General features: G+C 32.9%; 1 protein-coding gene and 1 long non-coding RNA gene across 4 annotated transcripts; one reads left to right on the top strand and one right to left on the bottom strand.

Annotated features, from left to right (window-relative positions):
• Nucleotides 1–28: 28 nt before the first annotated feature.
• LOC105335659 (HHIP-like protein 2) lies at nt 29–20692 on the top strand. 3 transcript variants are annotated; one of them, XM_011439651.4, is made up of 10 exons: nt 29–1210; nt 2638–2723; nt 5205–5386; nt 7278–7421; nt 10782–10911; nt 11148–11290; nt 11692–11773; nt 15823–15998; nt 18834–18897; nt 20311–20501. In XM_011439651.4, the coding sequence occupies exons 1-10, from the start codon at nt 236–238 to the stop codon at nt 20312–20314; spliced, it is 1986 nt and encodes a 661-aa protein (XP_011437953.3). In that variant the 5' UTR covers nt 29–235; the 3' UTR covers nt 20315–20501. The 3 variants fall into 3 exon arrangements, with proteins under 3 accessions (XP_011437953.3, XP_011437952.3, XP_019925916.3); XM_020070357.3 differs by lacking the exon at nt 18834–18897 and adding an exon at nt 17249–17273 and having other exon boundaries at nt 30–1210; XM_011439650.4 differs by lacking the exon at nt 18834–18897 and having other exon boundaries at nt 20311–20692.
• On the bottom strand, nt 13185–27830 carry LOC105335658 (uncharacterized). Its single transcript, XR_901321.4, has 3 exons — nt 27692–27830; nt 14366–14490; nt 13185–14251 (listed from the first exon to the last, which is right to left on the bottom strand). It is a non-coding gene; the product is annotated as an uncharacterized lncRNA (long non-coding RNA).
• Between the last annotated feature and the right edge of the window lie 65 nt (nt 27831–27895).

Genomic DNA, 27895 nt, shown 5'->3' with positions numbered 1-27895 from the left:
GGCGGATGGATGTTACATTGGAAACTCAAGGTCACTTTTGACTTTTTCAAAAAAAAATTCGGAAATGGCATGTCTCCTCTACTCCGTTCTAGCTTATTGCCACGCACCTGTTTCCTGTTTAATTCTGACAGTTAGCGCGAGCACTCAACGATGAAACACACACCGACACAGTAGATCTATAGAGTGACGCAGAAATGTACGTTATGCTAGCTTGACAACACTAGCAAGTTTAACCATGTGGTTTTACAGGACGTTGGCGAAGTCTGTAGCCATTTATTTACTTTTTGTGACTGCTTTGGAAGCGCATCCTCAGTGTTTAGATTTTAGACCTCCCTTTAATCCGGAGGGAGACTTGCAGTTTTGTACAGAATATTCGAATTTCGGATGTTGCACAAACCGAGATGACTTGGATGTACGAGATGAATATAACAGGATCATGCGACAATTATCAGATGCTGATGTACAGGCATGCGAAAGGTATGTGAAAGAACTTGTATGTCAGAGGTGTTCGCCTTATGCAGCCCACATATATGATGCTGAGGGAACGCTCATGTCTCGACCTTTCCCAGGACTGTGCAATAGTTACTGCAGGGATTTCTACAGAAGTTGTAGGCAGATTGTGAGGCACTTCACACCGGATCCAAACATTCAGCAACAAATCAGTTATGGAACCTCTGCCTTTTGTAATTACATAAGACTTAATGATGATGATTATTGCTACCCTGATTTGAAAACCAACCCGATCTTAAACAACAGAATTTCCATCAAGCAATATACCTCAGAGGGCTGTTTATGCATGGAACCTTTCGCTGATTTTTTATACAATCCCGTCTTTGCCCGTCACTCAGGAGATGGTAGCAATAGGTTGTTTGTTGGAGAAGTTTCGGGGTTAATTTTTGTGTACTTCTTAAATGGTTCAAGCGAGAGTCGTCCATTCCTTGATATCACCTCCCAAACTGTCAACTCACACAATGTTGGGGATGAAAGGGGGTTGCTAGGACTAGCTTTTCATCCTAATTATCGTCATAATGGCAGATTTTACGTTTATTATTCAACCTCTCTTGAACAACACGATGGGCTGAACAACAACCACAAAATTCGCATTAGTGAGTTTTTGGTGTCCCAATTTGATCCCAACATGGCCGATGTAGAAAGTGAGAGAGTAGTTCTAGAAGTGGAGCAACCATATTGGAACCACAATGGAGGAGAGGTTTGTACACCTACACACCTAATTAAGAGGACATTTCCTGTTAATTGGTGTTGCTTTAAATTAGGGCTAACTTTAATTAAGGCCTATTATTTCAACACATATGTGAACAAGTTTTCTTTAAACTTCACTTGACCCTAGATCTAAGTAACTTTCAGATCTTGATAAAGTTAATTTTCTCCATGTGTTAATTTTCAGAAACCATGTGTTCATTTAAAATATTTAATCAGAAAATCTGAAACCATTTTGGGCACCATAAAAAAAGCTGTTTGTTTATGTATTCGTATTTAATTATTGCTAAAATAAGTGTGTGGGATATTAGAGTAGAAAATGTAAATTAAAACACTTTATTTTTAACCATCTCAGAGTACAAATTTATGTTACTTGTACTGAATTACATGATGATATAAACTGTATGAATATAACATTGTAATTTGGTCATTAAATACCAAGCCGCTCTTTTCAATAGAGATTTGGATGTCTGACCTTGATGCTAGATTTGCATGCAGTTGATCTTTCCCACAGAATTTTAGACTCTTGCAATTCAACTGTGAGTGAGCGACCTGTTTTCGGTCATGCATATCTATTACCGGAACATACTTGTAAGATGCAGTCTCTTTCAGTATACAGTGTATCCCAAATGAAGGGGAATGGCAACATTTCCCCTTAAACCTTTTCCAGGTGATGCATAAAAAACATGTTATTAAATTATACGCTTACACTGAATTATCTAATTTACTTTCTTGAAAGAATTCTCATTAAGAAAATCTCTTTAATTTCAAACGAAAGGTTCAAGAATTTGTTCCCTGTCATTTTCAATGCTCTTGATCAAAATCTACAGAAAATTGCTCCTTTGTTAGTTGATACAGGTAATCCCTTAGGATAAAGTTATGAATAAAGTTTTCTTTAGTCAATATTTCATTAAAATTGATAAGATTTACCTTATCACTAGTCTTAAGAAAAGATCAATTCAAAACATTTCCAAATTGCCAATGCCATATTATTTATATTTCTATGTATTTTACATATAAATATTTATGTACATTTATATGTATTTATGTATTAGTTTGGTAAGTTATGGATGAATAAATGTCTTACTTTATGAGAGAAATCAAAATTTAGTTGTCCAGAATCTTTGTGGCTTGGAGTTTTGTAAAATGTATAAGTTCATGAAAACCGTTTTAAGCTCTTTTAAACATGTTAGATATTCAGTATACAACTATAGAAAGGTGGCATATATTAAGCATTTACAATGTGTTTGTTAATCTTGTTTGGTTAACAGGCCTACAGCTAGTATGTTGATAAATATGAAATAAATCTATGAATATTGATTTAAAATCAAATGCATAAAAAATGATGATTACCGTACATTTAATTCAAATGTTTAATAAGTACTGTATTAATTTTGGGTATTAAACTTTTGTTGATAGATTCTGTTTGGGGACGATGGCTATCTCTACATCTTTCTTGGTGATGGCGGAAGCAGAGGTGACCCCAATAGATATGCCCAAAATACGTAAGTACATGTATATATACAAATCATGTACATAAATATGTATACATTCATCATTTGCAAATACATGTACATGTAATATGATATCTATATACAATGTATATACAGATACATGTATATATACACATACATATACCAGTCAACAAAATAATGCACATGCTTCATCAAAGTAGGTCCTGTACATGTCAAAAAAAATGTTTATCTTTTATTGATCATTGCCTAAGTACTGTATACCGGCCAACTTTAATTTGTGACAACTTTATAACATGATTTAACAAATATATAATTTTTGCGATCAAGCCTCATTCATTCGCAATTGAAATGTCATTGCATCCATACAGCAAAGACTGATTCATGGGGAGAAATATTCACAATAAAGAGGCTCTCGCAAACCTTGCAAATATTTCTTGCATGTGAAAAAAGTTGGTTAACAGCATATTGATATACACAAACACATTTTCTCTTTGAAGCACCTTAATTTGGTAGCTAAGCAGTAATGATACAAGAACAATAAAAAAATACATGTAATTCAAAATTAAATTTCTGTGAACATATTTGGCTCTATTATTATAGATGATATTTCATTTAGTGAAAATATATATTGATTTCATGCATAATTCAGTGAACACCAAACCACCACTAACAAAGATACCACAGTATTCAATCAATGTTTGAGATTATGTGAACAATTCCTCTCTTTTCTCTTCAAATTATGTAATCTGGACTGTCAAATTTTTTTTTATCTCAAGATTTCACCAGAAGTAAAATTTATATCAAGACATTAAAATGTGTGTGGCAATCTTTTAGTACATGTGCAATGTTGAAGACAATGAAGAAAATCAGTAGCTTACATAATACCAAGGCTGCATTCAAGATCGTAGCTGCTACGTAGGGCTACGTATTTGAATGATAAGCTAACCTAGCCGCTACATAGGTATTCATAGCCTAAATATTTTATGCTAAGCATCAAATACAAGATGGCCACCTTAGTAACCACTTTGTAACAAATATGAAATCTATTTACTTAGTGATATATTGTTCATCTTTTAAGTTGTAATGAATTTAAACATGTATATTTCCGCTTGAAATCAAATTATGTCGATGTAATTAGTCTTTAGTTGAATATTTCCAACTTCAAATCTGAGACCTAGCGGCTAACCTAGCAGTCCGTTCAATAGACCTAGATATCTACGACCTAGCTGCTTGGCTATTTGCTACGATCTTGAACGCAGCTCTGAAATTAACAATCAAGATCATTATATTGGCAGAGTCTTGAGGTTAGAAATATTGCCTCTCTATGTATATACAAAGTCGAGAAAGATACCAATTTTTTTCCTTGTTTATTCTTTATGATATAATATGTCACACTTGCTACATCTGGTTGGTGACTTGTAGTTATCCCAAAGCAATGGAGTTGACACATGACTAATTAATTTTGATTGATGACAGAGGTATAGTACATAACAGGAGATACTTAGCGAGGCCTGTATTGGTAAGAAATGATATGCAGGTGTGTTAGGGCTTGAATATTGAACAGATCATTGGTCAAACTGTCGATTGGTGTAATCAAAATCAATGAAAGGGAAAATGATATGCATAATTGCTTGGCAAGTGTACACTCCTGTAATATTTGAGGTGATCTATTAATAATTTTAACGGATTTCATTGGTACTCATCACCCATGAATAACATCTCTGGTGAATTAGGAAAAAAAGTGTTCATCTTACATACAAGAAAATACTTGTACACAAAATAACAATCCAAGAAAATTCAGTCTGATTAAAACCATCCCCTTTCCTTACACTGTCACCTCACTAGTGTAAGGAAAAAGGGGGATGTGGAAAATTCACCCCAATTAATTTCAATGAATCTACGTTAATCATTATTGAGAGCTCTCTATAGAAAATGCTAGCACGGCTGTACAAAATATGATTTTTTAATGACAAAGAACATGTATTCATTGATTAACATTTCTGTTTCATAAACTACAGAATTAAATATTTTGTCAGATAAAGTGTTCATGTGCTAGCTGGTATAGTGGAAAGACTACATCATTAGTAATGGAAAATGGAGACTAGTACTGTTCTATTTATAAAAAAATCTGACAATTACCAAATACAATAATACAGAGAGAGAGAGAGAGAGAGAGAGAGAAAGAGAGAGAGAGGAGAGGGGGGCATTTGGTCATTCTCAGACAAATGTTTTTATGATTGCAAGTTTTGAAGATTTTGAAGATTTTAGATTTTCGTGTTTGTTGGAAATATCTTTGTAACTTTCCACAAAGTTTGATATGTCATGAACATGTACCTTAATGTTAGAACACATCAAGTAGATCCATAATGAATTACTTAATTGCATGTTATATCTGATATGAAAACATATATCCAACAACAAAACATTATGGCTGACAACTCGCTGGCGTTTATGCATTTCCTCATGATTCTCAGGCATGTAACTTCATTCAATGCTTTTGGTCTTTTATAGAACTTCCCTCCTAGGAAAGGTTTTGCGGATTGACGTGGATATAGAGGTGGATTATCCGTATACTTACAAAATTCCTCCAGATAATCCATTCATTAACGACTCATTTTTCCGTCCAGAAATTTATGCATATGGAATCAGAAATATGTGGAGATGTGGAAAAGACAGAGGTGACCCAGTAACAGGTGTGTTAATTATCATGTCATGAAGATGTTCTTAAGCAGGTATAAAATGAATAAAGGGTGGGGTATTATTGTTTCAAAGATGTTAGATTACATTTTGGAGTTGACTGTATATTTGTTGAAAAGGTCAAAATACAATTTTTAAAGTACAAAACATTATTCTTAATATTAAATCAATTTTTTTTCAATAACAAATGGGAATTTGATACATGTACCATGAATAAACAAAAGTTGTTCCCCTTTTAACACTTGATGGAAAATTTGCAAGTGAAAGCTTAAGGTGGCTCTATACACCCACAGTTTATTCCAATTTTCAATAGAAGACCACAAAACATATACTTATCAAATATTAAAATGACGATAGGGATACTATAGGTATTTTTAAAGAATTTTTTTATGTATTTTCGTGATTTTGTAAAATATTTTTTAAAAAGACAGCTATCAACAAATTGAGAGAAATTATTTTGTCATATGATGGATATTTCCTTCGGACACATAAAAAAAATATAACACTTCTTAACATTCAAAAACGTTATTATTGCAATTTTTTTTAGTATTTCCCCAAAACATAATTTTTCATATTTTCTTACTCTGTTGACAAATCATCTGAAAAAGTTGCTTGATGTTATTAGAAAATGTATTTTAATAAATGTGACATAAAAAATTGAATGAAAACCATTGCAAATAAACACAAAAAATATTTTAAATTTTATTTGGTATGAAAGTTCCTCATGTAAGGGTTATCGTTCCTAAGTCCCAAGGCCCAAACACCTTGGGGACTTTTCCTTTCTGAGTTGAAGAAAATTTCCTAAATATAATGTTGGAATGATAAATACATACATATTTCATTATAGACTTTGCCCTGTATAAGTGAATATATTTGCCTTAATGCAAAACTAAGTCAAATAAATAAAGGGGAACATTGACTAGGCTAATAGGATTTATGTATCCCAACCTGAGAGAAATTCAAAGCAACCCTCTCATCCCCGTTAGGTGTCGATATTAATGTGCATTAAAGTATATTATAATTGAAATATTTTCACCTGTTTAGAATTTTCTTTCACGGTATTCAACCAAAAAATACGTTTTAGAAATTTTTGGAAAGTTAAAAAATTTATTGTTCTCAACGGGAATCGAACTCATGATCTACTGGTTTGTAGTGAACCCACTGACCCACTGCGCTACGGTGTAACATATCGATGATGCTAAAGAAACTCTTAAAAAATTTATACTTGATTTTATTGTTTATTTCGATAAATAATACCACAAAACGTGAAGGTGTCACATACCACATTACTTGTAAGTAATGAATTTTCCAATTATCAAATTAAATCTATCCATTTAACAAATTTTTCAAAATAGCGGTTCCCATACAATTCACCTCAGTTTAAATCAGCCAGTACCGGAAATGCATGTTTCCAGATTTACTTTTTTGCGTACTGCGTCATCAAAAAGTGGTGTATAGAGCCACCTTAATGGTTGTTTTATCCATGTACATTTATATTATTAAAGAACATACTAATACTGTAACACACATGCATGTATGGTAGCTGTAATATAAACCAAAAATGATTTAGGTTAAATTTTAATGTATTAAAATTTTGCCCAAAAAAATTTTGTTGAAATTATATATTAATGCTAGTTTTAAGATTTGATTTTAAAATTTGCATGACTTACCTTTGACAGAATTATGACCTTTTAACTTTGAAAGTGATATATGTTAATGTATTGAGTTATGTGTTTTCATTTGTGCACAGTTATTTTCCAAATAATCTGCCCTAAAATTGGAAAAATGTTTTTTTTATAATTATAGTGCTGTGCTTTAAAGCAATAATTAATGCATGTATTAAGAATTTAAGAAAAACCGTTTATCATATACCTATTGCTTTTATAGGTGATGGTAAAGGAAGAATAGTTTGTGGAGATGTGGGGCAGTCTGCATATGAGGAACTGGATTTGATTGTAAAGGGCGGGAACTATGGCTGGAATGCAAAGGAAGGCCCCGCTTGTTATGACACAGAGATATGTGGACATGTTGGTGAGCTCAATCTTTCTCGATCGTCAGCCATGGTTTTTAATCCTCGATTTTTTATTTTTTTGGTTCAAATATGACTTGAAAACTATTTTTTCAAAGATGATATTGAATTTAAAAGGAAGGTACCTTTGTAATGCTTTGATGTTGTAATTTTTTATTGTAGTTAATAAAAGCTAATATTTTTATTCCCCCCCCCCCCCCCCCCCCCCCCCCTTTGAAGAAGGGAGGGCATATTGCTTTGCTGCTGTCTGTTGGTTGGTTTCAGTTTCCATTCGTTTTCTTCACGGTTTGCAGAGGTTGCTTATACTGAAATGAAATTTGACTTACAGATTATCATAAGAATATCTAGGTCAAGTTTGATTTTGGGTATGATCAAGCAATTTTTGACAGAGTTATGCCCGTTGGACTTAGAAAAATTTGAATTATTTGCAGTTTGTATTTATTAGGGCTTTTCGACTTTCAGTTGAAAAGACGTATTGTTATTCTGATGTTTCTTATTATTCTTTTTCTCGACAGAATTTCCGTCAGCGATTTTTTGAAAACGGGAAGGAATATTGACACAATTATGCAACAGTCTTATAGCACTTCTAAATGACACGCGTATGTAAGGTTTTGGACTTCCGGTTCTGGCACTTCCGATTTTGACAAGGGAAATGCTAAAAATTCATTGAAGCACAAAATTTTTATTATTTTTTGAGTAACAGCCTTCAAATTTAAGAATTAAGAATTAGATGTATCTTTTCTAGGGGGATGAAAAACAAAACAAATTCAAAAAACCTTAGGAATTTTTTAAGACACCTAAATATTGTTGAGATAGAAATATTTAACGTATATTCCAAGTTTCGTAAAAAAATATTGAGTACTTCCGGCTTTATGAGCCTATGAAAAATTGTCAGCCTTCAAATTTAAGAATTAGATGTATCTTTTCTATAGGTGCACAAAATCATAAGTGTGGACATTTTCATATATCTTGCCGTTTTTGAGATATTAAGGCTCAAACTTGAGAGAGGGGGGGGGATGAAAAACAAAAAAAAAGATCACAACTTGTTTAAATTTCAAAATTCTTTTTTAGCTCACCTGAGCTGAAAGCTCAAGTGAGCTATTCTGATCACATTTTGTCTGTCGTCCGTCCGTCTGTCTGTCTGTCCGTCTGTCTGTCTGTCTGTCCGTCTGTCCGTAAACTTTTCACATTTTCAACATCTTCTCAAGAACTACTGGGCCAATTTCAACCAAACTTGGCACAAATCATCCTTAGGCAAAGGGGTTTCAAAGTTGTGAAAATTAAGGGCCACACTCGTTTTCAAGGGGAGATAATTAGAAATTAATGAAAAATTTCGAGAAATTTTCAAAAATCTTCTTCTCAAGAACCAGAAAGCCAGTAAAGCTGAAACTTGTGTGGAAGCATCCTCAGGTAGTTGTGAAACTCATGACCCCCAGGGGTAGGGCGGGGCACAATGGGGGGTCGAAGTTTTACATAGGAATATATAGAGTAAATATTTAAAAATCTTCTTCTCAGAAAATAATCAGCCAGGAGCGCTGAAACTTGTGTGGAAGCATCCTCAGGTAGTGTAGATTCAAAGTTGTGAAATTCATGACCCCTGGATGTAGGGTGGGGCCACAATGGGGGGTCGAAGTTTTACATAGGAATATATAGAGTAAATCTTTAAAAATCTTCTTCTCAGAAACTAATCAGCCAGGAAAGCTGAAACTTGTGTGGAAGCATCCTGAGGTAGTGTAGATTCAAAGTTGTGAAAATCATGACCCCCAAGGGTAGGGTGGGGCCACAATGGGGGGTCGAAGTTTTACATAGGAATATATAGAGTAAATCTCTGAAAATCTTCTTCTCAGAAACTAAACAGCCAGGAAAGCTGAAACTTATGTGGAAGCATCCTCAGGTAGTGCAGATTCAAAGTTGTGAAAATCATTATCCCTGGGGGTAGGGTGGGGCACAATGGAGGGTCGAAGTTTTACATAGGAATATATAGAGTAAATCTTTAAAATTCTTCTTCTCAGAAACTAATCAGCCAGGAAAGCTGAAACTTGTGTGGAAGCATCCTCAGGCAGTGTAGATTCAAAGTTGTGAAACTCATGACCCCCAGGGGTAGGGTGGGGCACAATGGGGGGTCGAAGTTTTACATAGGAATATATAGAGTAAATCTTTGAAAATCTTCTTCTCAGAAACTAATCAGCCAGGAAAGCTGAAACTCGTGTGGAAGCATCCTCAGGCAGTGTAGATTCAAAGTTGTGAAATTCATGATCCCTGGGGGTAGGGTGAGGCACAATGGGGGGGTCGAAGTTGTACATAGGAATATATAGAGTAAATCTTTAAAAATCTTCTTCTCAGAAACTAAACAGCCAGGAAAGCTGAAACTTGTGTTGAAGTATCCTCAGGTAGTGTAGATTCAAAGTTGTGAAAACATGATCCCTTGGGGTAGGGTGAGGCCACATTGGGGGGGGGGGGGGTGTTAAAGTTTTACAAAGGAATATATAGAGTAAATCTTTTAAAATCTTCTTCTCAGAAACTAATCAGCCAGATGATTCTTTATAATTGTTAAGACTTTGGCTCCAGGACAATTCTTCGGCCTCACAAGAAGGTTCAGAGTTTGATGTAGCTTAATATCCCATATATAAACAATTGTAAAGGATCTTTTTGAGGACTTCAATACTCAACATGTGATATGACTATAAAATCATCCTGTTAGAAAAGGGACTAATGATTATAAACATAAGAATATCCAGGGGGGAAAATGGATTTTATTTTTACAGGATCTACATGTATTATTGTACATTGTCCAGATTGTTTGTATTATGACTTCATTAAGCTGATTTTATCATACCCATTGTTCCTCAGGTGAGCGATGTGGCCCATGGGCCTCTTGTTGAAAGAGTTATCTCGCTTTGCTCTAAGAATGTAGAGCATAAATACTGTAGATATACCAAGTTTTTTGTTAGAGGAATGAATACTTACTTAAAAATGATTTTTTTGAAAGTTTTCTTCTGAAAAGTAAAAGTGTAGGCCCAGTACTTGTAAAGTTCTGGAGATATCTTTCTTTTCACATTGCAATCCTCATAAGTTCCTATCTAAGCAACTGGTTATACCAAGGCGTTAAAAAAATTGGAGAATATATTAGAGATGATTTTTGTTTTGACATTTAATTAAAAAAGGGATAATGGGGCTGTCGAAAAGCCCTTACTTTTTGTTGAAAACAACAAAAGTTCTAGTTTTCTTCGCTTTTCTTTTCAGTCAATCAATAGCTGATTTGCATGTTTAGTAAAACTGTGTAAGAAGACTATACAGGGGTATTTTTATTCCACATTCTTGATATACACACCAGTACTTATATTGCTCTAATCTGACTTTAGGTCCAGAAATTCCTCCCATACACTACTACCCACACAGGGAGGGAAAGTCAGTCACAGGGGGCCATTTCTATAGGGGCTGCCTCAGCCCGAACCTTAATGGATTTTACATCTATGGAGACTTCATGAATGGGTAAAGATATTTTGATTAAATAAATTCAAAAATCAACCAATTGACATTAAAGATGAGAAAACAAAAACTACTGACAAAAATCCATGTAATTAAAAATGTCATTGATAAAAGTCTTTTTACAATATTTCATCAAAAGAATTGAAATTTCTGTGTATTGATATATTCTAATCTCTAGGGTTAAGATAATTCATCTTTCAGACAATTTCTTATCTTTATAATGATAATTTAATTTTTAGACGACTGTTTCGCCTGCTTTATGATCGTCAGAGCAATTCATGGGACAACAAGGAATTAAATATGTGTGGTCCAGAGATGTGTACTCCACCTCTTATTAATTCCTACGAGCCCCATATTCTGTCCTTCGGTGAGGATGAGGGAGGTATGTAAAAAATCATCAGCCAATGTATTGTATCTATACTACCTAATCTATATATTAGTTCACTGAAAAAAATGAAGAAAAAAAATCTTTAAAAAATGAAATTAAGATTTTTAAAATCTGCAGCTCCTGTACAGCTCTGAATAACAATATTGCTTGCATAACTTGCCGTAAATAACCATATGTTTTTCCATATTGACATATTAAATAATTCATTTTTTACGGGAAAATCGGTGAAACAGATAGAGGGCACATGTGTTATAAGGAATTAAAAAAACGCTACTCTTCCTTTGTAATGAAGCGTATCATTTAGCCATACCACTGCGTTGTTTTGATCTTGATGCCTGTAATTTGATCTCATTTAGAAGTGTACAGCTGATGCGTTGTTTCTTGCTCTTTAACAGGGGAAATATACATGCTTTCAACTGCACGAGCCAGCTCAGGTGATTCCAGTGGAAAAGTCTACAGAATTGTGGACCCAGCGAGGTATTCATGTCTAAGAGATTTAGGCATACTAAACCAATGTTTTAATTAAAATTTATAAACATATTTCTTGTGTTCTATATATTTCATGCTCTGCTCATTGCTTTTTACCCATTGCTTGGCTTGCTTCAGCTTACAATGATAAATTGATTACCAATATTTGTCTTTGTTGGCAACCCTAACTGCAAACCTGCTTTTGTTTTTAAATGATTGCAATTCATTATGTGCAGAAACATTAATTTTTTATTCATACATGTCTCATGTATATAAATCTGCTATACTGTGGATTCTTCTGCAAGCTTTACAGTGTAATTTAGAATTTGCGTGTTAAATCAGTCCAAAACTAGCGCACGTTTTTGTGCGCAATAAATATACAATTTTTTCAATGGGTGGCACTGTAGCTCCCAGGTTGTCCATCCAAATTTTTTCAGACCAGGAGCTACAGACCTAGTATATGTATCAAATATGCCTACATAATTTTAATTTTTGAAAAATTTGATTATAGGCACAGATATGTACTAAAGAGATACATGTATTTTGTACCCAATTTAGTTTTTTGGCACAGATGTAGACACATTTAGGTACATTTTATATATATCTACCAGTATTGGGCATATTCAGAGTTTCTAACATTATCTTAGAAAGGACTATGTGCAGTATTATGCATTTTTTGCCCCCAAAATTAAAGATTTATAAAGAGTTTTAATTATAAGGTGGAAGATACTTAAAATCAAATTGAAAATAAGTGTGCAAACGGTTTTCACCACAGTGACATCATAATGTAGAAATGGCGTCATGAGGATAATTTTATTTGGCATGTTTTGTAGCAAAATACGGGTGTTTTCCGATGGTTTTCTGACTGGGAAACATCGAGCACAGGCTTGCTCAAGTACCATTTTTTAGTATGATGTGTATAATCATATGAATAAAAACATGTTAAATTCGTACTTGAGCAGACCTGCGTTCTATACATCCGAATGCAAAATATAAAGGAAAAATGACAATATTTTCATTTGTTTGCAACTTTACGGGAATTGTGTCATTTATGTGACATCATAGATAAACAGAGAATGAGCAATTGTGACTAAAATCATGTTTAAAGTGATAGGTATCCTCTGTACTATGATTTATAAAGATTTGATTTTTAAATGAGGGTATTTAAAAATTAGTTAAAATTGGGGTAGATAAAAAAAAATTCAACCCAATTTTTTCCCACTGAGCTAAAAGGATACAGCCATTTATATGTAACAAAAAATTGCAATTTATTGCGCAAAAAAATCATGTGCTAGTTTTGGCCCAATATCCCTAATTTCCAAACATATCAAGAAAAAACATTTATATCAATGAATTCTACAAATGTTGTCCATTCACTTGCCTCAGAAATGGGTTTTGAAACATCCTAACCACCCCCTGTAGAATGATTTTGATTACTAGTAAAAATTGTGACTGCTGATTGACTCATAAATTTAGCACAATTTTATTTCCCTACATAGTGGGAATATTACAAATTCAACTCTTTTAAAAACATATACAGAGCTGTACTTTTATTTTCTAATTAAATAATAGACACTATTTCTACATTGAGCATAGAAATTGGCTAATGAGGGGTTTTATCATTATACATGTATAATATTGATTTTTATGTGCTTTAAGTACAGTGTAAATCGTCTCAAAAATTGTTTGATTTAGAAATTGCAGTGAAAACAGCGTGATGTTCAGTTTATTAATAAAAAAATAGGCATGAGATTTTCTAAACTAAAATATAGGTACATTTTATTATCAGCCTTCTATTTAAGGAATAAGAAATCATTCTTTGAGTTTTATGAGGTGATAATTCAGGTGGGGGCATGATCAAATCCAATAAGGCCCGAAGGGATTTATGGTATGGATTTGATCACACCCCGACCTAAATTATCACCTCATAATATTTAAAGAATGATTTCTTGCTAATTTTCAGCAACTGTACGATTAAATATTTGAATATATGAAATCCCAATTGCGCCCCAAATATACTTCATTTGATTTTATTGGAATATATAGTACAATATTAATACATAGTGTTATCACAGGCAAAGAAACTGAATAATGTAAATATAAAGAGAAAAATCAAAAATGTTAATATGAAATTCATCAGTTATCAGGACTTGCTGTGAAACCTTTTAGTGCCTTCTTGAATAATTTGATGCATAATTGCATCATTCAATGATATTGACAATATTTTTTTAAGACAGTCAATCTTTTCAAGATATAAACCTTTTGAAATGGAATTTAAACGGTTTGAAAGCTTTTAAATGTATTCCCTCTACCAGACATGCACCTTGCCTTTGGTCAATATCTATTGAAGAAATGATCATGTCAAGGCCATTGCTTTGCCATTCAGCAAGGTCATTAAATCTTGTCCTCAACTTCACCTGCATATAAACCATTTTGGCTTTCTCCTGTACATCTGTGTGTGATCATTCTGACATCAAAAGGAGATATCTGGAAAGTTGTGAAGAAATTGGTAGAGATATATGTATAAGAAAGAAAAAATAGAGATATAAAAAATCTATATGCATCTCAATTGTTATCATGTAGATTCTGCAACAAATATACCCAGAAATGAAGGCATGCCAGCTAGTTTTCATGTCGATCATTTCCTTCTGTTTGACATTAGCTTGTGTTGATTGCAGTATCTAGACAGATTGATCGCATTCGATCATCAGATGGACCTGCAACACCTGGGCAATAGAAATGCAGATCATGTTATTGATATGTGCAATAAATCAACATAAATATTATTTTCATAACACACATCGATTGTCTGAGACAATGCCATGAATATCTCTACCACATGTTTTGTTAAGAATAAAGATATAAAGCAAATTATTCCAGGAGCCATTATTTCTTGATCTTTCCTTCAGTGAGGTTCATGACCTTTTTGATATGTAGATGTGACAATAAAAGGTTGGTTTTGATTGGTAGTCGGGTTTCACATTTTGTAAATATTGATTTAGTTATTGAACGTCTGTTGGTGTTATTACGTTATTAAGTGCAGTCTTGTATGCGGTGTAATATTGCTATTTTATTTTCTCACCCACAACCGTATATTACAGATGGTCACACACATTGGTTTTATAGTGGTGTTTATATATAGATTTTTATTGGCTCATTTGTTATATTACCAAAATGAATTAAGATTCTGATTCCCTATGAAGTTAATGCAGGTTTTATTATACCTGTATATTGTTTCTCTGATCTATCCTGTCATAAATAACAATAGTGGCCATTTCATTTGCCTCTGGAAGCTTACAGTTTCTCACAGCCAGAGGAAAAACTTTGACCATGACTCATGGTCCATGAGCAAATGTTTCCGTAACACTAAAACACTAAATCCATTTAAAGGTTACCGAACAATAGTGGTATATTGGTTTGATTATTCATCTGTAGTCAGAAAACTGAATCTGACATGTGCAGGTGTACTGGGTATTTTGCTAGTAGAAAGGAGAAAAATTTCTATACATGTATTATAGCTACAGTGCAAAGAAGAATTTATGAATGATATTTGGAGGGTAATAATTTTGCAGATCTGCTACTCTGTAAAAGTAGCAATATATAGTGTTTAGCTGCATACTTAAGCAGCTAAGAAAAAGAAGTTTAATTGTATACTCAGTTGAATAAAATTTATGTTTCTTTCAATTCATACACCAGTTTATTGAATACAAATTAGGGGGTAGAGGATATTTGTTTTGAGACTACTGTAGATTCCTAATTAAACGCGAGGAATGATTTTCACGTAAAATCGCGAGAAGCAACCCTCGCGGAGTTTAAAGTGTCGCTTTTATTTTTAGACAGTTTTAAGCTATCGGAAATTTATTACAAAAAGTTGGTGATCGCGATTTTATATTCTCGTGATTTGATACAAAACAGCGGACTCGCGGAATTAAGTACTTGCGTAAAATAAGGAATTTACAGTATAAAAAACAAATTAAATGCAAAGTACACAAACAACAATGCAGGTATTTTCTTTCAAGAACAATGAATTTTCATTCATTAATTATATAATTGAACAGGAGAGGAAACCCGGCTCAGTGTGACTTGGCGAAACGGACAGGTCCCCTCCCAACACTACCTACAACGACGCCTCCCCCTGACACCTGGCCTACCACTATAATCTACCCTACCACCAAGTTCTCCAGTATTTCGGCGGCAGCCCCAACCACCGCCAAGCCAGCGGCGGGGAAAGTCGGTATGTTACGGCATGTGTGGGGCACTGCTGTAGCTCTTGTGATGGCTTACTGGCTAGGCTTTTGATGAACCATTTAGTCTACTAATGTTTATTCATGTTACTACGATAACAATTTTTGGGTTTTATTTAGTTTTTATAGTATATGTATTAGGAGGCTAGGTTGTAGGAAGAGATTTTTTAGTAGCGATGATAGTATTAGATCAGTATTTTATAGGTCTATTTGTTTGTACTTTGTCTTGTATAGGTTGAAAAAGAAATCCAAATATTTGCCACCATTGATAAGTTGAATTTGTTGAATACTCTGTACCATGGAAACTCCGTCCTGAAGTTTTAGATTAAGTCTACTTTTTGAGCAATTACTTGAAGTAATGATTTTCTAGTACAGTAGTTATTTACTGGTACATGTTCTAGATATTTATCACACCCACCTTTTAAAGATAATCATCTCAGAATGTTTAGTGTTAAACTAAAATTATATTTAATATATGAAAATTAACTAGAAATCAAAGGTGTCTATTTGATTTCGTACGATTAATGATGTTGTTTTTTTTTTATATCCATATAAACTTTCTATGCAATCATATATTTGTTAGATTAAGTCTTAATTCTTAAACCATCATCTACTGTATGGCAAGTGACAGTTCAAAATTTACCAAAATTATTTTGAAAATAGCTAGTCTATTCAACTAGGTTACCTGCATTAATTGGTTAATTTCTTTAAAATTCATTTTAACATAATATTGCATAAATAGATTTGACTTTCAAGATAATTTATGTTTGCAGGATTTGTTTATGTACATGAGAGAGAGAGAGAGAGAGAGAGAGAGAGAGAGAGAGAGAGAGAGAGTCTACAAGACTTTCATTTTGAGATTTTGAGATGGTGACTAACTGGAATGCCTGTTGACTGTGTATAGTACCTAGTATTTTTGAAGACATTTTACAAGTGTAAACGCTGTTGATACGCAAAGATATTTACACCTTGCATTTGATTGTGCTTATTGTATTCAAAAGAACTTTTCAGGATGACAAGAAATTGTTTTATTAATTTGCTAGATTTATGATTTCTTCCTTAACAAAACAAGCCAGATAGATATGCCAGTTATACAAATTTTGAATTCCTAAATAAAATGTCATATTTTTTAATGTTTTATTGTAGGGAGTAGGATGGGGTTGCATGTGAATAAAGATTTTACTTTATTTTTTCCCTTAAATTCTTTTTTTTTATTCTTCTCATTTTGATAAATATAAAGATTACAATTACTGGTATTATTACATGTAAGTATTTTTTTCTTTACTTTGGTGTGGGTTAGTAATTCAAAAAGAAATTAACCAATCAGTTTAAAGTTTAGATTGGTACAGATAGTATGGCATGTTGGCTCTGTAACAGAGGATGATTTTACTAACCACTGTAAATATACCCATAAATAAAAGGGTTAGAAAAGGTTAAAAAATGATTACTCACAAGTCATTTCAGTGTTAAATGAACACTGTTTGGTTTAATTTTGATAAAACATTTGTATACTTTATAGAAACATGTAGACATATATATTAAAAAAGAAACCAGGTCCTGGTATTTACATGTACATGTACTTGCATAATACAATTATAAAACAATATGTTATTTGAACTAGAATGACAAGAAATCTTTGAATAGCACCTTTTATTGTAAAACATTTTTTTATGTATTGGATGAATTACTATTCAATCTTTTGTATATACTTTTTAAAGTGCTATGAACCATGGTGCCATATTGGAACAAATTTTATTGTATATTTTACTTTCATGTTTTATATACAAAAATATACCTTTGTATCAGTATTACCTCTAAGTGTAAAACTTTTTTTTTACTTTGATAATATTCACAATGTATTCTTTAAATTATTTTATTTGTGCCCCTAACTTCCTCAGAAATCCATGGCCATGAGCTTACAGATATGCAAGACTGGCCATGGGTTTCTAAGTATGCCTCCAAAAAAGTTTAATGTTTTCTCAATCAATATTACATAATATGATTTAGTTTTTTGTTGAGCAACTACAATAAAATAAAAAAAAGTCCACTTTTTGTTTATTACAGCCATCTTTTCACATATTCCTCTTTATTAGAGTAAGGCAGTTACTAGTATTGTTTGCAGATGTTGGTTGGTTAGGTGACCTTAAGCTGCCGAACCAATATCTTGACATATCCACATTGTTTGTTTTTTCTGTCATCAATCAATCTTTATACACAGATTGGTAGATGACCCTTATTGATTTCTAGGTTCAAAGGTCAAAGGTGACCAGTTTGTGACTTACAGTAACCCACTCATTTCAAATGCCTTGCTAACATCTTGTTTGCATTAGCTAGACCGTTGTTTGGAATGCACAGCTAGTCTCACATAAGCTTTATTACTGTGCTTCATTTAAAGTAACATGAAGATTCATAATTTTCAGTAAACTTTATTGTTCCCTAACTTTACATATAAAATAGCCCTGATGAGCAGATGACCCCTAATAATATTCAGGTCAAATGTCATCAGGTTTACTGGTATTGCCATAACAATAGAATTTATACCATTTATAAACAATAATTGTTTAAGAAAATTATCAAAATGGATTATGGTGTATCTAATTAAAGGACAATAACAAATACCTACAATATACTCAGGATAAAAACTCCATTAGTGGCTTTTGTCATACCAGTATGTGCAAATATAAATATCTAGAATCTAACATTTTGCGAAGTTACTTGTATACCCTTTGTTTATACGGAGAGCAAATGTAGATGGGACACCATTGGCTATTTATCTTTAGTCACAGTAGACATGCATGCTTAATACAGGCTTATGTATCTAACAGGTATGTTTGAATGGCTGATCAACAAGGTCAAGGACTTCTTGTTCCTGACTTTTTACAATCGCGGGTAAGTCCATGTATTACACATTGCATGGGAGCAACTTCTAGGAAGGGGTGAGGTTGGTGTTTTCCTCAATTACTTAGCAATAAATTTTTTTACCGGACTCCGTGAATTACATTATGAATATCCTTTTTAAAAAATTTTGTAGTTCAATTTGATCAAAGATTTGTAAAGCATCAAGGTGTTGGAATTCTATGTAGCCATGGAATTATATATAGGGGTTTCCAGGAGGGGGGACGCTTGTTTTTATTTTTTTCTTTATCAATTTGGCAAACGATCTTGTTAATGTTTTTTACTTCTTTTTAAATTGATTGATCACAAATTTGTTACAATGTTTGGTTAAAGCATTACATGAGACTGCTGCAGAGATGACGTTAAGGTTGCACCACCTATCTGATACGGTAGATAACTATGTCAGATTTATCATGAGGAAACTAGAAGCTGTCAAGACTGACCTAGAAAATTTGGTGATGATTTCAGAATTTTATGTCTGCTGTTTATATAATTCAAAAGCGAGTTTTTTTTTTATTTTATTGCAAAATTCGATACAACCACTAATCTTTAATTTTGACATACCCAATATCATATGTCTTAATATTCTAAAACACCCAGTCTGACAAATTGATATAAATAACTCCGATTAGGATTCATATGGACCCGATTTTGATGTTTGGTTAACATTATGATGCCACCTATTTCTCTAAATAAAGTAAAGCTCACAAAATTAATGCTTAATTAGTGAAATTGACTGATTTATTAATTGGTTGTTTGATTGATTCATTGATGAATTGGCATTAGTGTACTGCCGACGGCCAATTTGGTGGATGTATCTTAGTTTAAAAATGAAAATGCACGAATATGAAGGGATAAATGCTTATAGAAGGACGGACGCAAAAAGTCATTTTAGAACTTCAATGACGATTATTTTGAGGATTTGGTCCTTGCTCATAGTTTTGTAAAAGTAAATTAAAGGAAACGATTTTGATTTCTAAAATTTTACTATACAAACTTTTATCATATTTTTAAGTAGTTTAAAACTGGTTTTTTGGCAAACATATCTTTAGGCATTTGCGTCATCTTATTCGCCCATTCTCTTTAAATTTTAAATAGTTGTACGATGAATTATAGGAACTCAAGAGTTTGAATCTGCATGTCTGCATGCTAAACTATTTGATTGCAAACATAAAACTAAAATTTGCACTTCTGCTTTGTATTAAAAAATGTAATAAAATAAAAATGTATCATTCCTATGCAAAGAATCAAGTTGAATAACAATATGAATATATTTTCCCCCGCAGATCTACTATTCTTAGGATGTTTTACTCCTGTTTCCTGGATAATTATACATTAAAATCAACTTTACATTATAACAAAATTTCAAATATATGTGATCTTTTTTATCAATATTGATTAATACAGGTAAGAGGAGAAAGAAAAAACGGAAATCGAAGAAAAAGAAGAAAAGACGAAAGAATAAACGACGAAAGAAACACTTTCTTAATTTTATCGGCATCAAAATAAAATGGTGTTCTAAACGACCTGGAATGCGGTTGTGCAGAAACCACTTTAAAGCAAATTTCAAAGCGAATAAAACGAACTCTGAAAACTGATATGATTTCATGTTTACTACATTTTTTGTTCACCAAAATTAAAAAAACTGATATTCAGTTTTATATCATATCCTTTAATGTGAAACATTAGATTGAGCATGTTATAGTTTTTCTTGTAAAAATAATTTTGTTTGTTGGATCAAACAGATTAAATTGAGAATGAAAGGCGGGTATATACGTTTTAAATTTTATATGTTTTTGTTATTATTATTATAAATGTTTGAATTAAAATTGACCGAGTGCCGTATGTCTCTACAAGCTAGAAAATCGGCCCCTAGATTTTGAGGTCAACTTCAGAGAAATGACATGTAATTATAGCAAAATTACTTGCATATTAATTTCAGAAGTTATTATGATCTCTACATTTTCTATGTGAAAACTTGGAATCATCTTTTGCTCCTTTCTTAAACCAGGGCCCCTGCATTAAACTTCAATATATTTTTCTGCATAGATAGTATCTATCTTATATAGGATAAATTTAATATTGAATTTCAACTCCAACTTTGATGATGCTTTTAAATATTGTCAAACAAGATTGCTTCCCTGTCAATTTAAAAAAAAATTAGCCTTAGAACTCGTCTTCAAAAATATTTGTGTAAAGTTTACACCCCTTTACCAGATTTGGGCCCCTCTTTGACCCATCGAGATCTTGATCAAAGAATCCATTTCAAAGATTTTCTTTTTACATGTATTAATAAATGAGAATCATTAGTCACCTCCTTTTGGTCTTAACCTTTTTCTTGGTCCCTACAACGTACATCAAACCGAGTTTGAGTCGCAGTCAACCAAAAGTCGTCTGGTACCTGTACATGAACATGTATAAATTACATTTTTAAATATCGGTAACACAGGTTATTTTCATTACAATTACTAGTATCCCCTGAATAAACGTGAGAGCCCTTTACCTAATATGGCCTGTGCCACATTTGATTGGTTGTGGAGAGGAAGCTGTATAATTATTCAAGGAGGGAGGGGGTGCATTGTTTATATTAACATTCTGCTTTGAATATATTGATTCTACCTACTTAAAAGCCAGAGTTCAACATAGGACGACACGTTTACTCACCGATTTTTTTTTTTATATGTGTATATGTAATTCTCATCGATCAATTTCAAAACATTATATGATAAATTTTATCAAGATCCATTAAAAATACATCAAATATCCAAAACGTATCTACCGTGTTACCAAAGAGAAGCTTATACTTTCTTAAAACACTGCTGGGATGTCATTCCTTTGTTCCAGCAGTCTAAAATTTTACCTGTGCCAGTGCGATATAAGTGAGCTTCTTAATATCAGACTGTAACCAGTGGTTACAGTGTTGATATCCTTCAAAATCGGACTGTCTCTGGTAAATCAACAATATAATTCATTGGCAGTGTTTTTAAGTACGATATATGCCTCAAACACTTCTGCATGAACAATTTATCAGACAGTTCTCGGCCCTAATGGGCCTCAAAACTCGCTGATCTTTTTTCATACAGAATTGTTTTCGGCATCTATCCATAACTTATTGCACAGTCATTAAATTGGGCAAAAAGTTCCATAATAAGGTATTAATAGATTTAGAATTTGAAAAAATTAAGACAGAAATTAATTTCTAGTGACCATGGTAACACATTGAACGTGAACATTTCTGAATTTGATTTGAACATTATATAAATAGTGCCTGTTTGGGAGGGTAACAGTTGAATTTGACACCCCGAGGAAACCATTGTCAACCTCCGCTTCACGTCGGTTGACAATGGTTTCCTCAGGGTGTCAATTTCAACTGTTATCCTCCCAAACAGGCACTATTTATTTTATTATACTGAATGTCTTAATTTTACAGAATTTTTATATTGCTTTTATATAGAAATGACGTGAATTCTACGGCGAACCGTACGCGCATAATTTACGCGCATGTAACAATTCTTTGTGATACCCGTTGCTAAGTGTGTTGCTAACGCTGAGGATAATAGAACGGATTATAAACTGCATCTAAACCTATCAGATTTCAGTATTTAACATGAAAGTAAATTTTATTGTGTAATTATACAATCAAATCAAATAAACATGAAAACTGCCGTTGATGAAAGGGTGTGTTGCTTTTTATGAATTAAAGTCTATTAAAATGAAAGGTGACAAAATTTGATCGTACAAAATGTAATTAAAAACGTTTGGAAAATCAAGATTTGAACCGTACATAAAAATAATGATCCGTGAGCCACAGAATTCAAAAGATACACCTTTTGTTGCATGCTACAGCTGTACATGTGTTTCCTTGCTCCCTCGTATAACCCGCTGTAAATACACTGTTATGAACATTGGTCGATTTAGAAAACCTTGAACTTGCACTCAGGTTGAATTGAACCTTGAAGCAAAAAATATCAGAACTACAGATAATTTCACATATTCATGATCCGTTATGATAATTCGACGATGATCCTTTTAGCCCAATTATTCCGTGCTTTTTTTGCTATTGCTTCAAGACCGGAAATATTTTCTCTGATGATTTATGCCAAGATGCATCAAATAGCTTGGGGTTGTAAATAAAGGAGGTTTGAAAACCACCTTTTGAAGTTATGGAATGCTGGCGGGGTCCAGTGCATGAAAACGCGAAAAAAGCAATCGTTCCCCGGCATTTGAACTTTGCAGGTGCACGTGTAGATTGCTGCTTGTTTGCTTCAACCTCGAATTTAAGCTCCTGGGAAATATATAAACTGACATGCAGCATGTACTGAGTTAATCCAAAATAAAACAACTACCAGTACATATCACTATATCAAAATTCAAATCAACCTTACCATCAATGAATTGCATTGTACAAGTATGATTTGAAGGCTTCAGTACAAATATATTACTCATATTTTTCAAAAGGAAAACCATAAATACGTCAAAAGACTTGATGGAAAATTACATGCCGGAAAGGGGGTACTACTGCACTTGTTTCTACGGTTGTGCCAGCTAGGGTCAAATCTTAATATTTGTGATACAGTTTGAATGAGTATATCCTTGTTAGCGACTGTTAGATTATGTCTGTTTGGTATATTTCAATTTTTTCCAATGTTTGCAAAAAAATAACTTGTAAAACTTTATCTAACAATATTCTTTAACAATATGGGTATACATGTTCAAGAGACTATCAAATAAAAACTAACTGGTCAATTTTGATAAACTATGTATTTTTTGGTAACAAAATATATATATAAATCTTAATAAATGTCAAATAAAAAAGCATGTTAACTGCATAATTTTTTGACAAATTTCCAAAAATATGAATTTTAAAGTTTTTTTTAACGTTGTGTGAAGAATAAATGCTATATTTTTTGGTATATTTTCTTTAGAAAATCGATAAGACTTTTCATTTAACGACTATCATAAGATTTTCTTAAATCATAACCTAAAATAATTTAGTTTGGTGCATAATTAAAAAAAATTAAGATATCATGTTTCATTGTGTTAAGATTTGGCTGTTGAATTTTTGGACCTTGTAATCTGAACTCACTGTATGAAAACAAACGTGCAAAGGTGTAAATAGTTCGGCCTCTGCAGTAAGCTTATAAGTTGTTTTAGCTGTTCAAATTAAAAAAAAGGTTGGTTTGCCACAAACGTTGAAAGGGGCATGGTCAGGGTTTTGGTCAAATTCTACTTTTCTGATTTTATTATTTACAAAGCTTAAGGAATTCATTTCTAATGATCAAATGGAATGTGAGGGTCAGTCGTTGAATCATAAGCAAGATACAGGACTCACAATTCTTTGTCATGTAAACAAGACTCGTGCCCTGTTTTTGTTTACATATGTTCAATATACCAGTAAAAAACTTTTTTAAGCTGATTTGTCTATGTTCTTATTAATTTTAAGCATAAATAGACAGTTCCTAACGTTATACACATACATTTTAGATCTTAAATTGGAATTCTCACATTAACATTCAAAATGTAAACAAAAGCTTTGTTTACACAGCAAAGAATTGTAAGCTCTGTAACTCCCTTGCTGCTCAACAAATGACACCAAATTTGTGTTGTTTATTATCAATGCCTTACTAAAGTATGCCCCTTTAAAATAATGGGTCTACCTTAATCTCTTCTTTCGTTTGTGAAAAGCGTACTACATTCATCATAATTATACAACTAGATAATTCTACAAAAAGTATTGTCAATCAGCAAATTTCTTTCTTTGCCTTTAGACAAAAATATAATTTGATTTAAAAATCTATCAAGGAAAGCTATCAAGGTAGCTCACTGCACATGAAATAGTTTCTCAAATCGACAGATAATTACTAGATTATGATAGATAGATGCAAAAGACGTTTAACTTGTATGTAATTCCATAGTCGAAAAATATGCACTTTTGGACAAAAAGTTAATCTAAGTTTTAAAAGTTTAATTTAGTAAATATGAACAAAAATAAAACTCATGATCTGCGATTCACAAGCCCGATATTTTAACCACTAAGCCATTTAAACAATAAAATGCTTTCTTTGGTAATTCAAGCGGGATATGAAAGCGGCGACATTGCAGGAAAAAATCATAACCCGCATGAATCGTCAAAGAAAGCATCACATTGTTTATATTTATATCTTTCTTTTTAAAATTAATAAATTGATTGTAAAAAGTAAGTTAAGATCACTAAAGTACTGTATGTTCATCAGTACGTTAGCTAAAAGAAACAGCCAAATCGTGTTCTATGGGAATTTAAGTTTGACATCATCATGATTGTTTCGCGCAGTCCGTGCTTTTTCTTAGGTCGCGATACGTTTCAACCAATCGAAAAATTAGGCGCGTAGATGTTTCTATAGAGCTATGAATTAACTATAAGTTTCCGTAAAAAATAGAGAGAATCATATTTGGTAGATGTAAATGTACATGTATATGACGATATTCAATCAAATCGATTGATACAAACAATTTAATAGCACATTACGATCGCCATCTTGTGTCGTTGTGTCTTGATGTAGTGAGGTATCTAAAGCATTGTCAGAGTTCGGGTCCCCCCCCCCCCACACCACCACCCACCATACTGAATAAATGTATTTGCAACAGGTACCTGACGTTATATATTTTTCTCATTAAAAATATATATCCTTTACCTAGATGAACTAGGTAAAGGGTATTCAATTCTTATTATGAGAAAAATATATTACGTCACATGCCTGTGGTACTTGCTTACGTTAGTGGAGTGGTACGTACATGTAATTTAATGCAAAGACAATCTCATTTTGTTACTTTCACTGAACTGCCACTTCTTAATTACCCTAGATTAAGACATCATTCTGTCAAATTGTCCCACAATAAACTCCAAATGTTACACTATAAACTGTTGAATCTACCCCCGGTGCACCCACGACCTCAAATTAGTACCGGTATCCACCAGACCATCAATATCAATGACCGGAAGTGACATCCGTTATGTCAGTGGATGGCTTTGTCTGGTATCCAGCCACCCAAAATGAACTCTGGTAGTTTCCGGTCAGGAGAATATTCCTTCAATTGATATTGATTGAGGATCTTCTAATGACTTATAGCAAAATTCCGACTGTACCCACATGCTCTCCAACTTAAGAAAAAATAACGAAGAGTCAATATTTTTTAAATACATGTGGCGTTTTCTTGGTGGTTTTTTTTTCAGCAGTGTTGTGGCTTTAGATGTTTCTATAAGTTGATCCCACCTCTGTGAGATTAACCACCTTTAGAAAGTGTAGAAAAATGTCGAAGTGCCATTGTAAACGAGGAACTTTAAGAAGGTCCAAACAGATCCTAGTCGAAATCTGCCGTTATAATTTTTATCAGGACCCAGATGCTAAAAGTATCTAATACAGGTCTTGTCAAGAAAAAGGTGATGAAGTACAACACTTAAACTGATTTGTTGACCAAAGAAAAAAAAAAGGAAGAATGAAAAGGAAAACGTTATAATCAAAATATAATACCAGAGTATATTAATCATTTACAGTTTGCATAACCGTTTTCCGTAGGTAGGCAATTGCAGAACCTGGCCATAAGTTTGTCATAAAAATGGCGGTCGAAATATTAAGTTTGTCAGAGCAGAATTTCATTTCTTTCGTGTTGAAAAGAATCTATTTATTTAAATACTTTAATATTTCTCATGTAAGAATACGTTTATGAAAGTATTATGAACTGTGATTCGTTAATTTAAAAGATATGTCGTGTCGTGTACTAGTATTCATATTATGAATAAACGTTCGCAATAATTACACTCTATTAAGATGGGACCTTAATTGGAATACAATGATCTGAGAGAGAGAGAGAGAGAGAGAGAGAGAGAGAGAGAGAGAGAGAGAGAGTTTAATTAATGCATTGGATGGTATGCTGACCTTTTCCAAATTGGTGTCCTGCCTTTTATAGATAAAATGCTTGTGCGATTATAACATCATCAAATATTTACAGTAGAAAGATTATATTGAACTCTTAACAGACAATGACAAATTTAGATACTTGTTAGATTACATTAAATTCGAATGCAACATCTAGGAGTTTACGATATTAAGACAGATGAGAAAAAAAAACGATGGAACATGTTAAATAGTATAAAATTTGCGGCCCACGTAGTTTTTCGTAAAAATACGCCAACATTGTTAGTTTCATAACCATTAAAACATTGGTTTCTAACCTGGTTTTATCTTTGCGGAGGTCCAATTTCTTGCTCTTTGTGAACATTCTAGCTATTCCTACGCATATATTTTAATTATTGCTACGAAGTTTGAAAATATATTTACAACCGTGCTATTTTTGTTCTTCAATTAGAACCATTATAACAGGAGCTTGGACTTTGGGTAGTTGTGTCAAACAGCAATGTGACGAATGCCTGTCTATTTCATTGCTGCCCACTCAGTGAAAGCTAATTGAAGTCAACACGATTTGTCTGGCTTTTGAGCTAAGACTAACCAATCGGTGCATATTTCACTTGAACCCAGCGTCATTTTTAACATGTTTTGACGCAAGAAATGGTAGCTACGTCCTACGGAAAGTCCAAGGCCTTGTTAAAATGGTTCTAATTAGCTCTAAAATGTAAGCCATTTTATTTGTCCCTCGTCTACTGAAAACAAGGGGAGTGAACAAATTTTTACTAATATATGGAACATCGTGCAATATTATTCAAACGATCTTACTCTTACAATGCAGAGCATTGCCAAAAATATGAATAACATTATTTTTATTATTGAAGATTTGCTACATAGATTTCACTCACTGTTGCCGTAATCATGGATGATACACAGCAGACACGGTAGGCCTATATATCAATGATTCTGTTTAAACATGTCGTCGTGAGGTGAAGAAAAAAACGATAATTCACTTCCTGTGTCACGGAAGTTGCGGCATACGTGCAAAATTACCGTTATAAAGAACCGGCTATCATGTTTGCTTCTGACTGTAAACCCAATTAGCAAATTAA

Source organism: Magallana gigas, chromosome 6, assembly GCF_963853765.1.
Source record: "Magallana gigas chromosome 6, xbMagGiga1.1, whole genome shotgun sequence".
NCBI lineage: Eukaryota > Metazoa > Mollusca > Bivalvia > Ostreida > Ostreidae > Magallana > Magallana gigas.
The sequence above is the reverse complement of the archived record's forward strand: the minus strand, read 5'-3'. Positions and strand labels throughout refer to the sequence as shown.

Excerpts from the sequence above, each read along its gene's own strand:
- LOC105335659 (XM_011439650.4), top strand. The coding sequence starts at position 236 with ATGTGGTTTTACAGGACGTTGGCGAAGTCTGTAGCCATTTATTTACTT. Across the intron at positions 1,211-2,637 it reads GGAACCACAATGGAGGAGAG|ATTCTGTTTGGGGACGATGG; the intron begins GTTTGTACACCT and ends TTTTGTTGATAG. Across the intron at positions 2,724-5,204 it reads AATAGATATGCCCAAAATAC|AACTTCCCTCCTAGGAAAGG; the intron begins GTAAGTACATGT and ends GGTCTTTTATAG.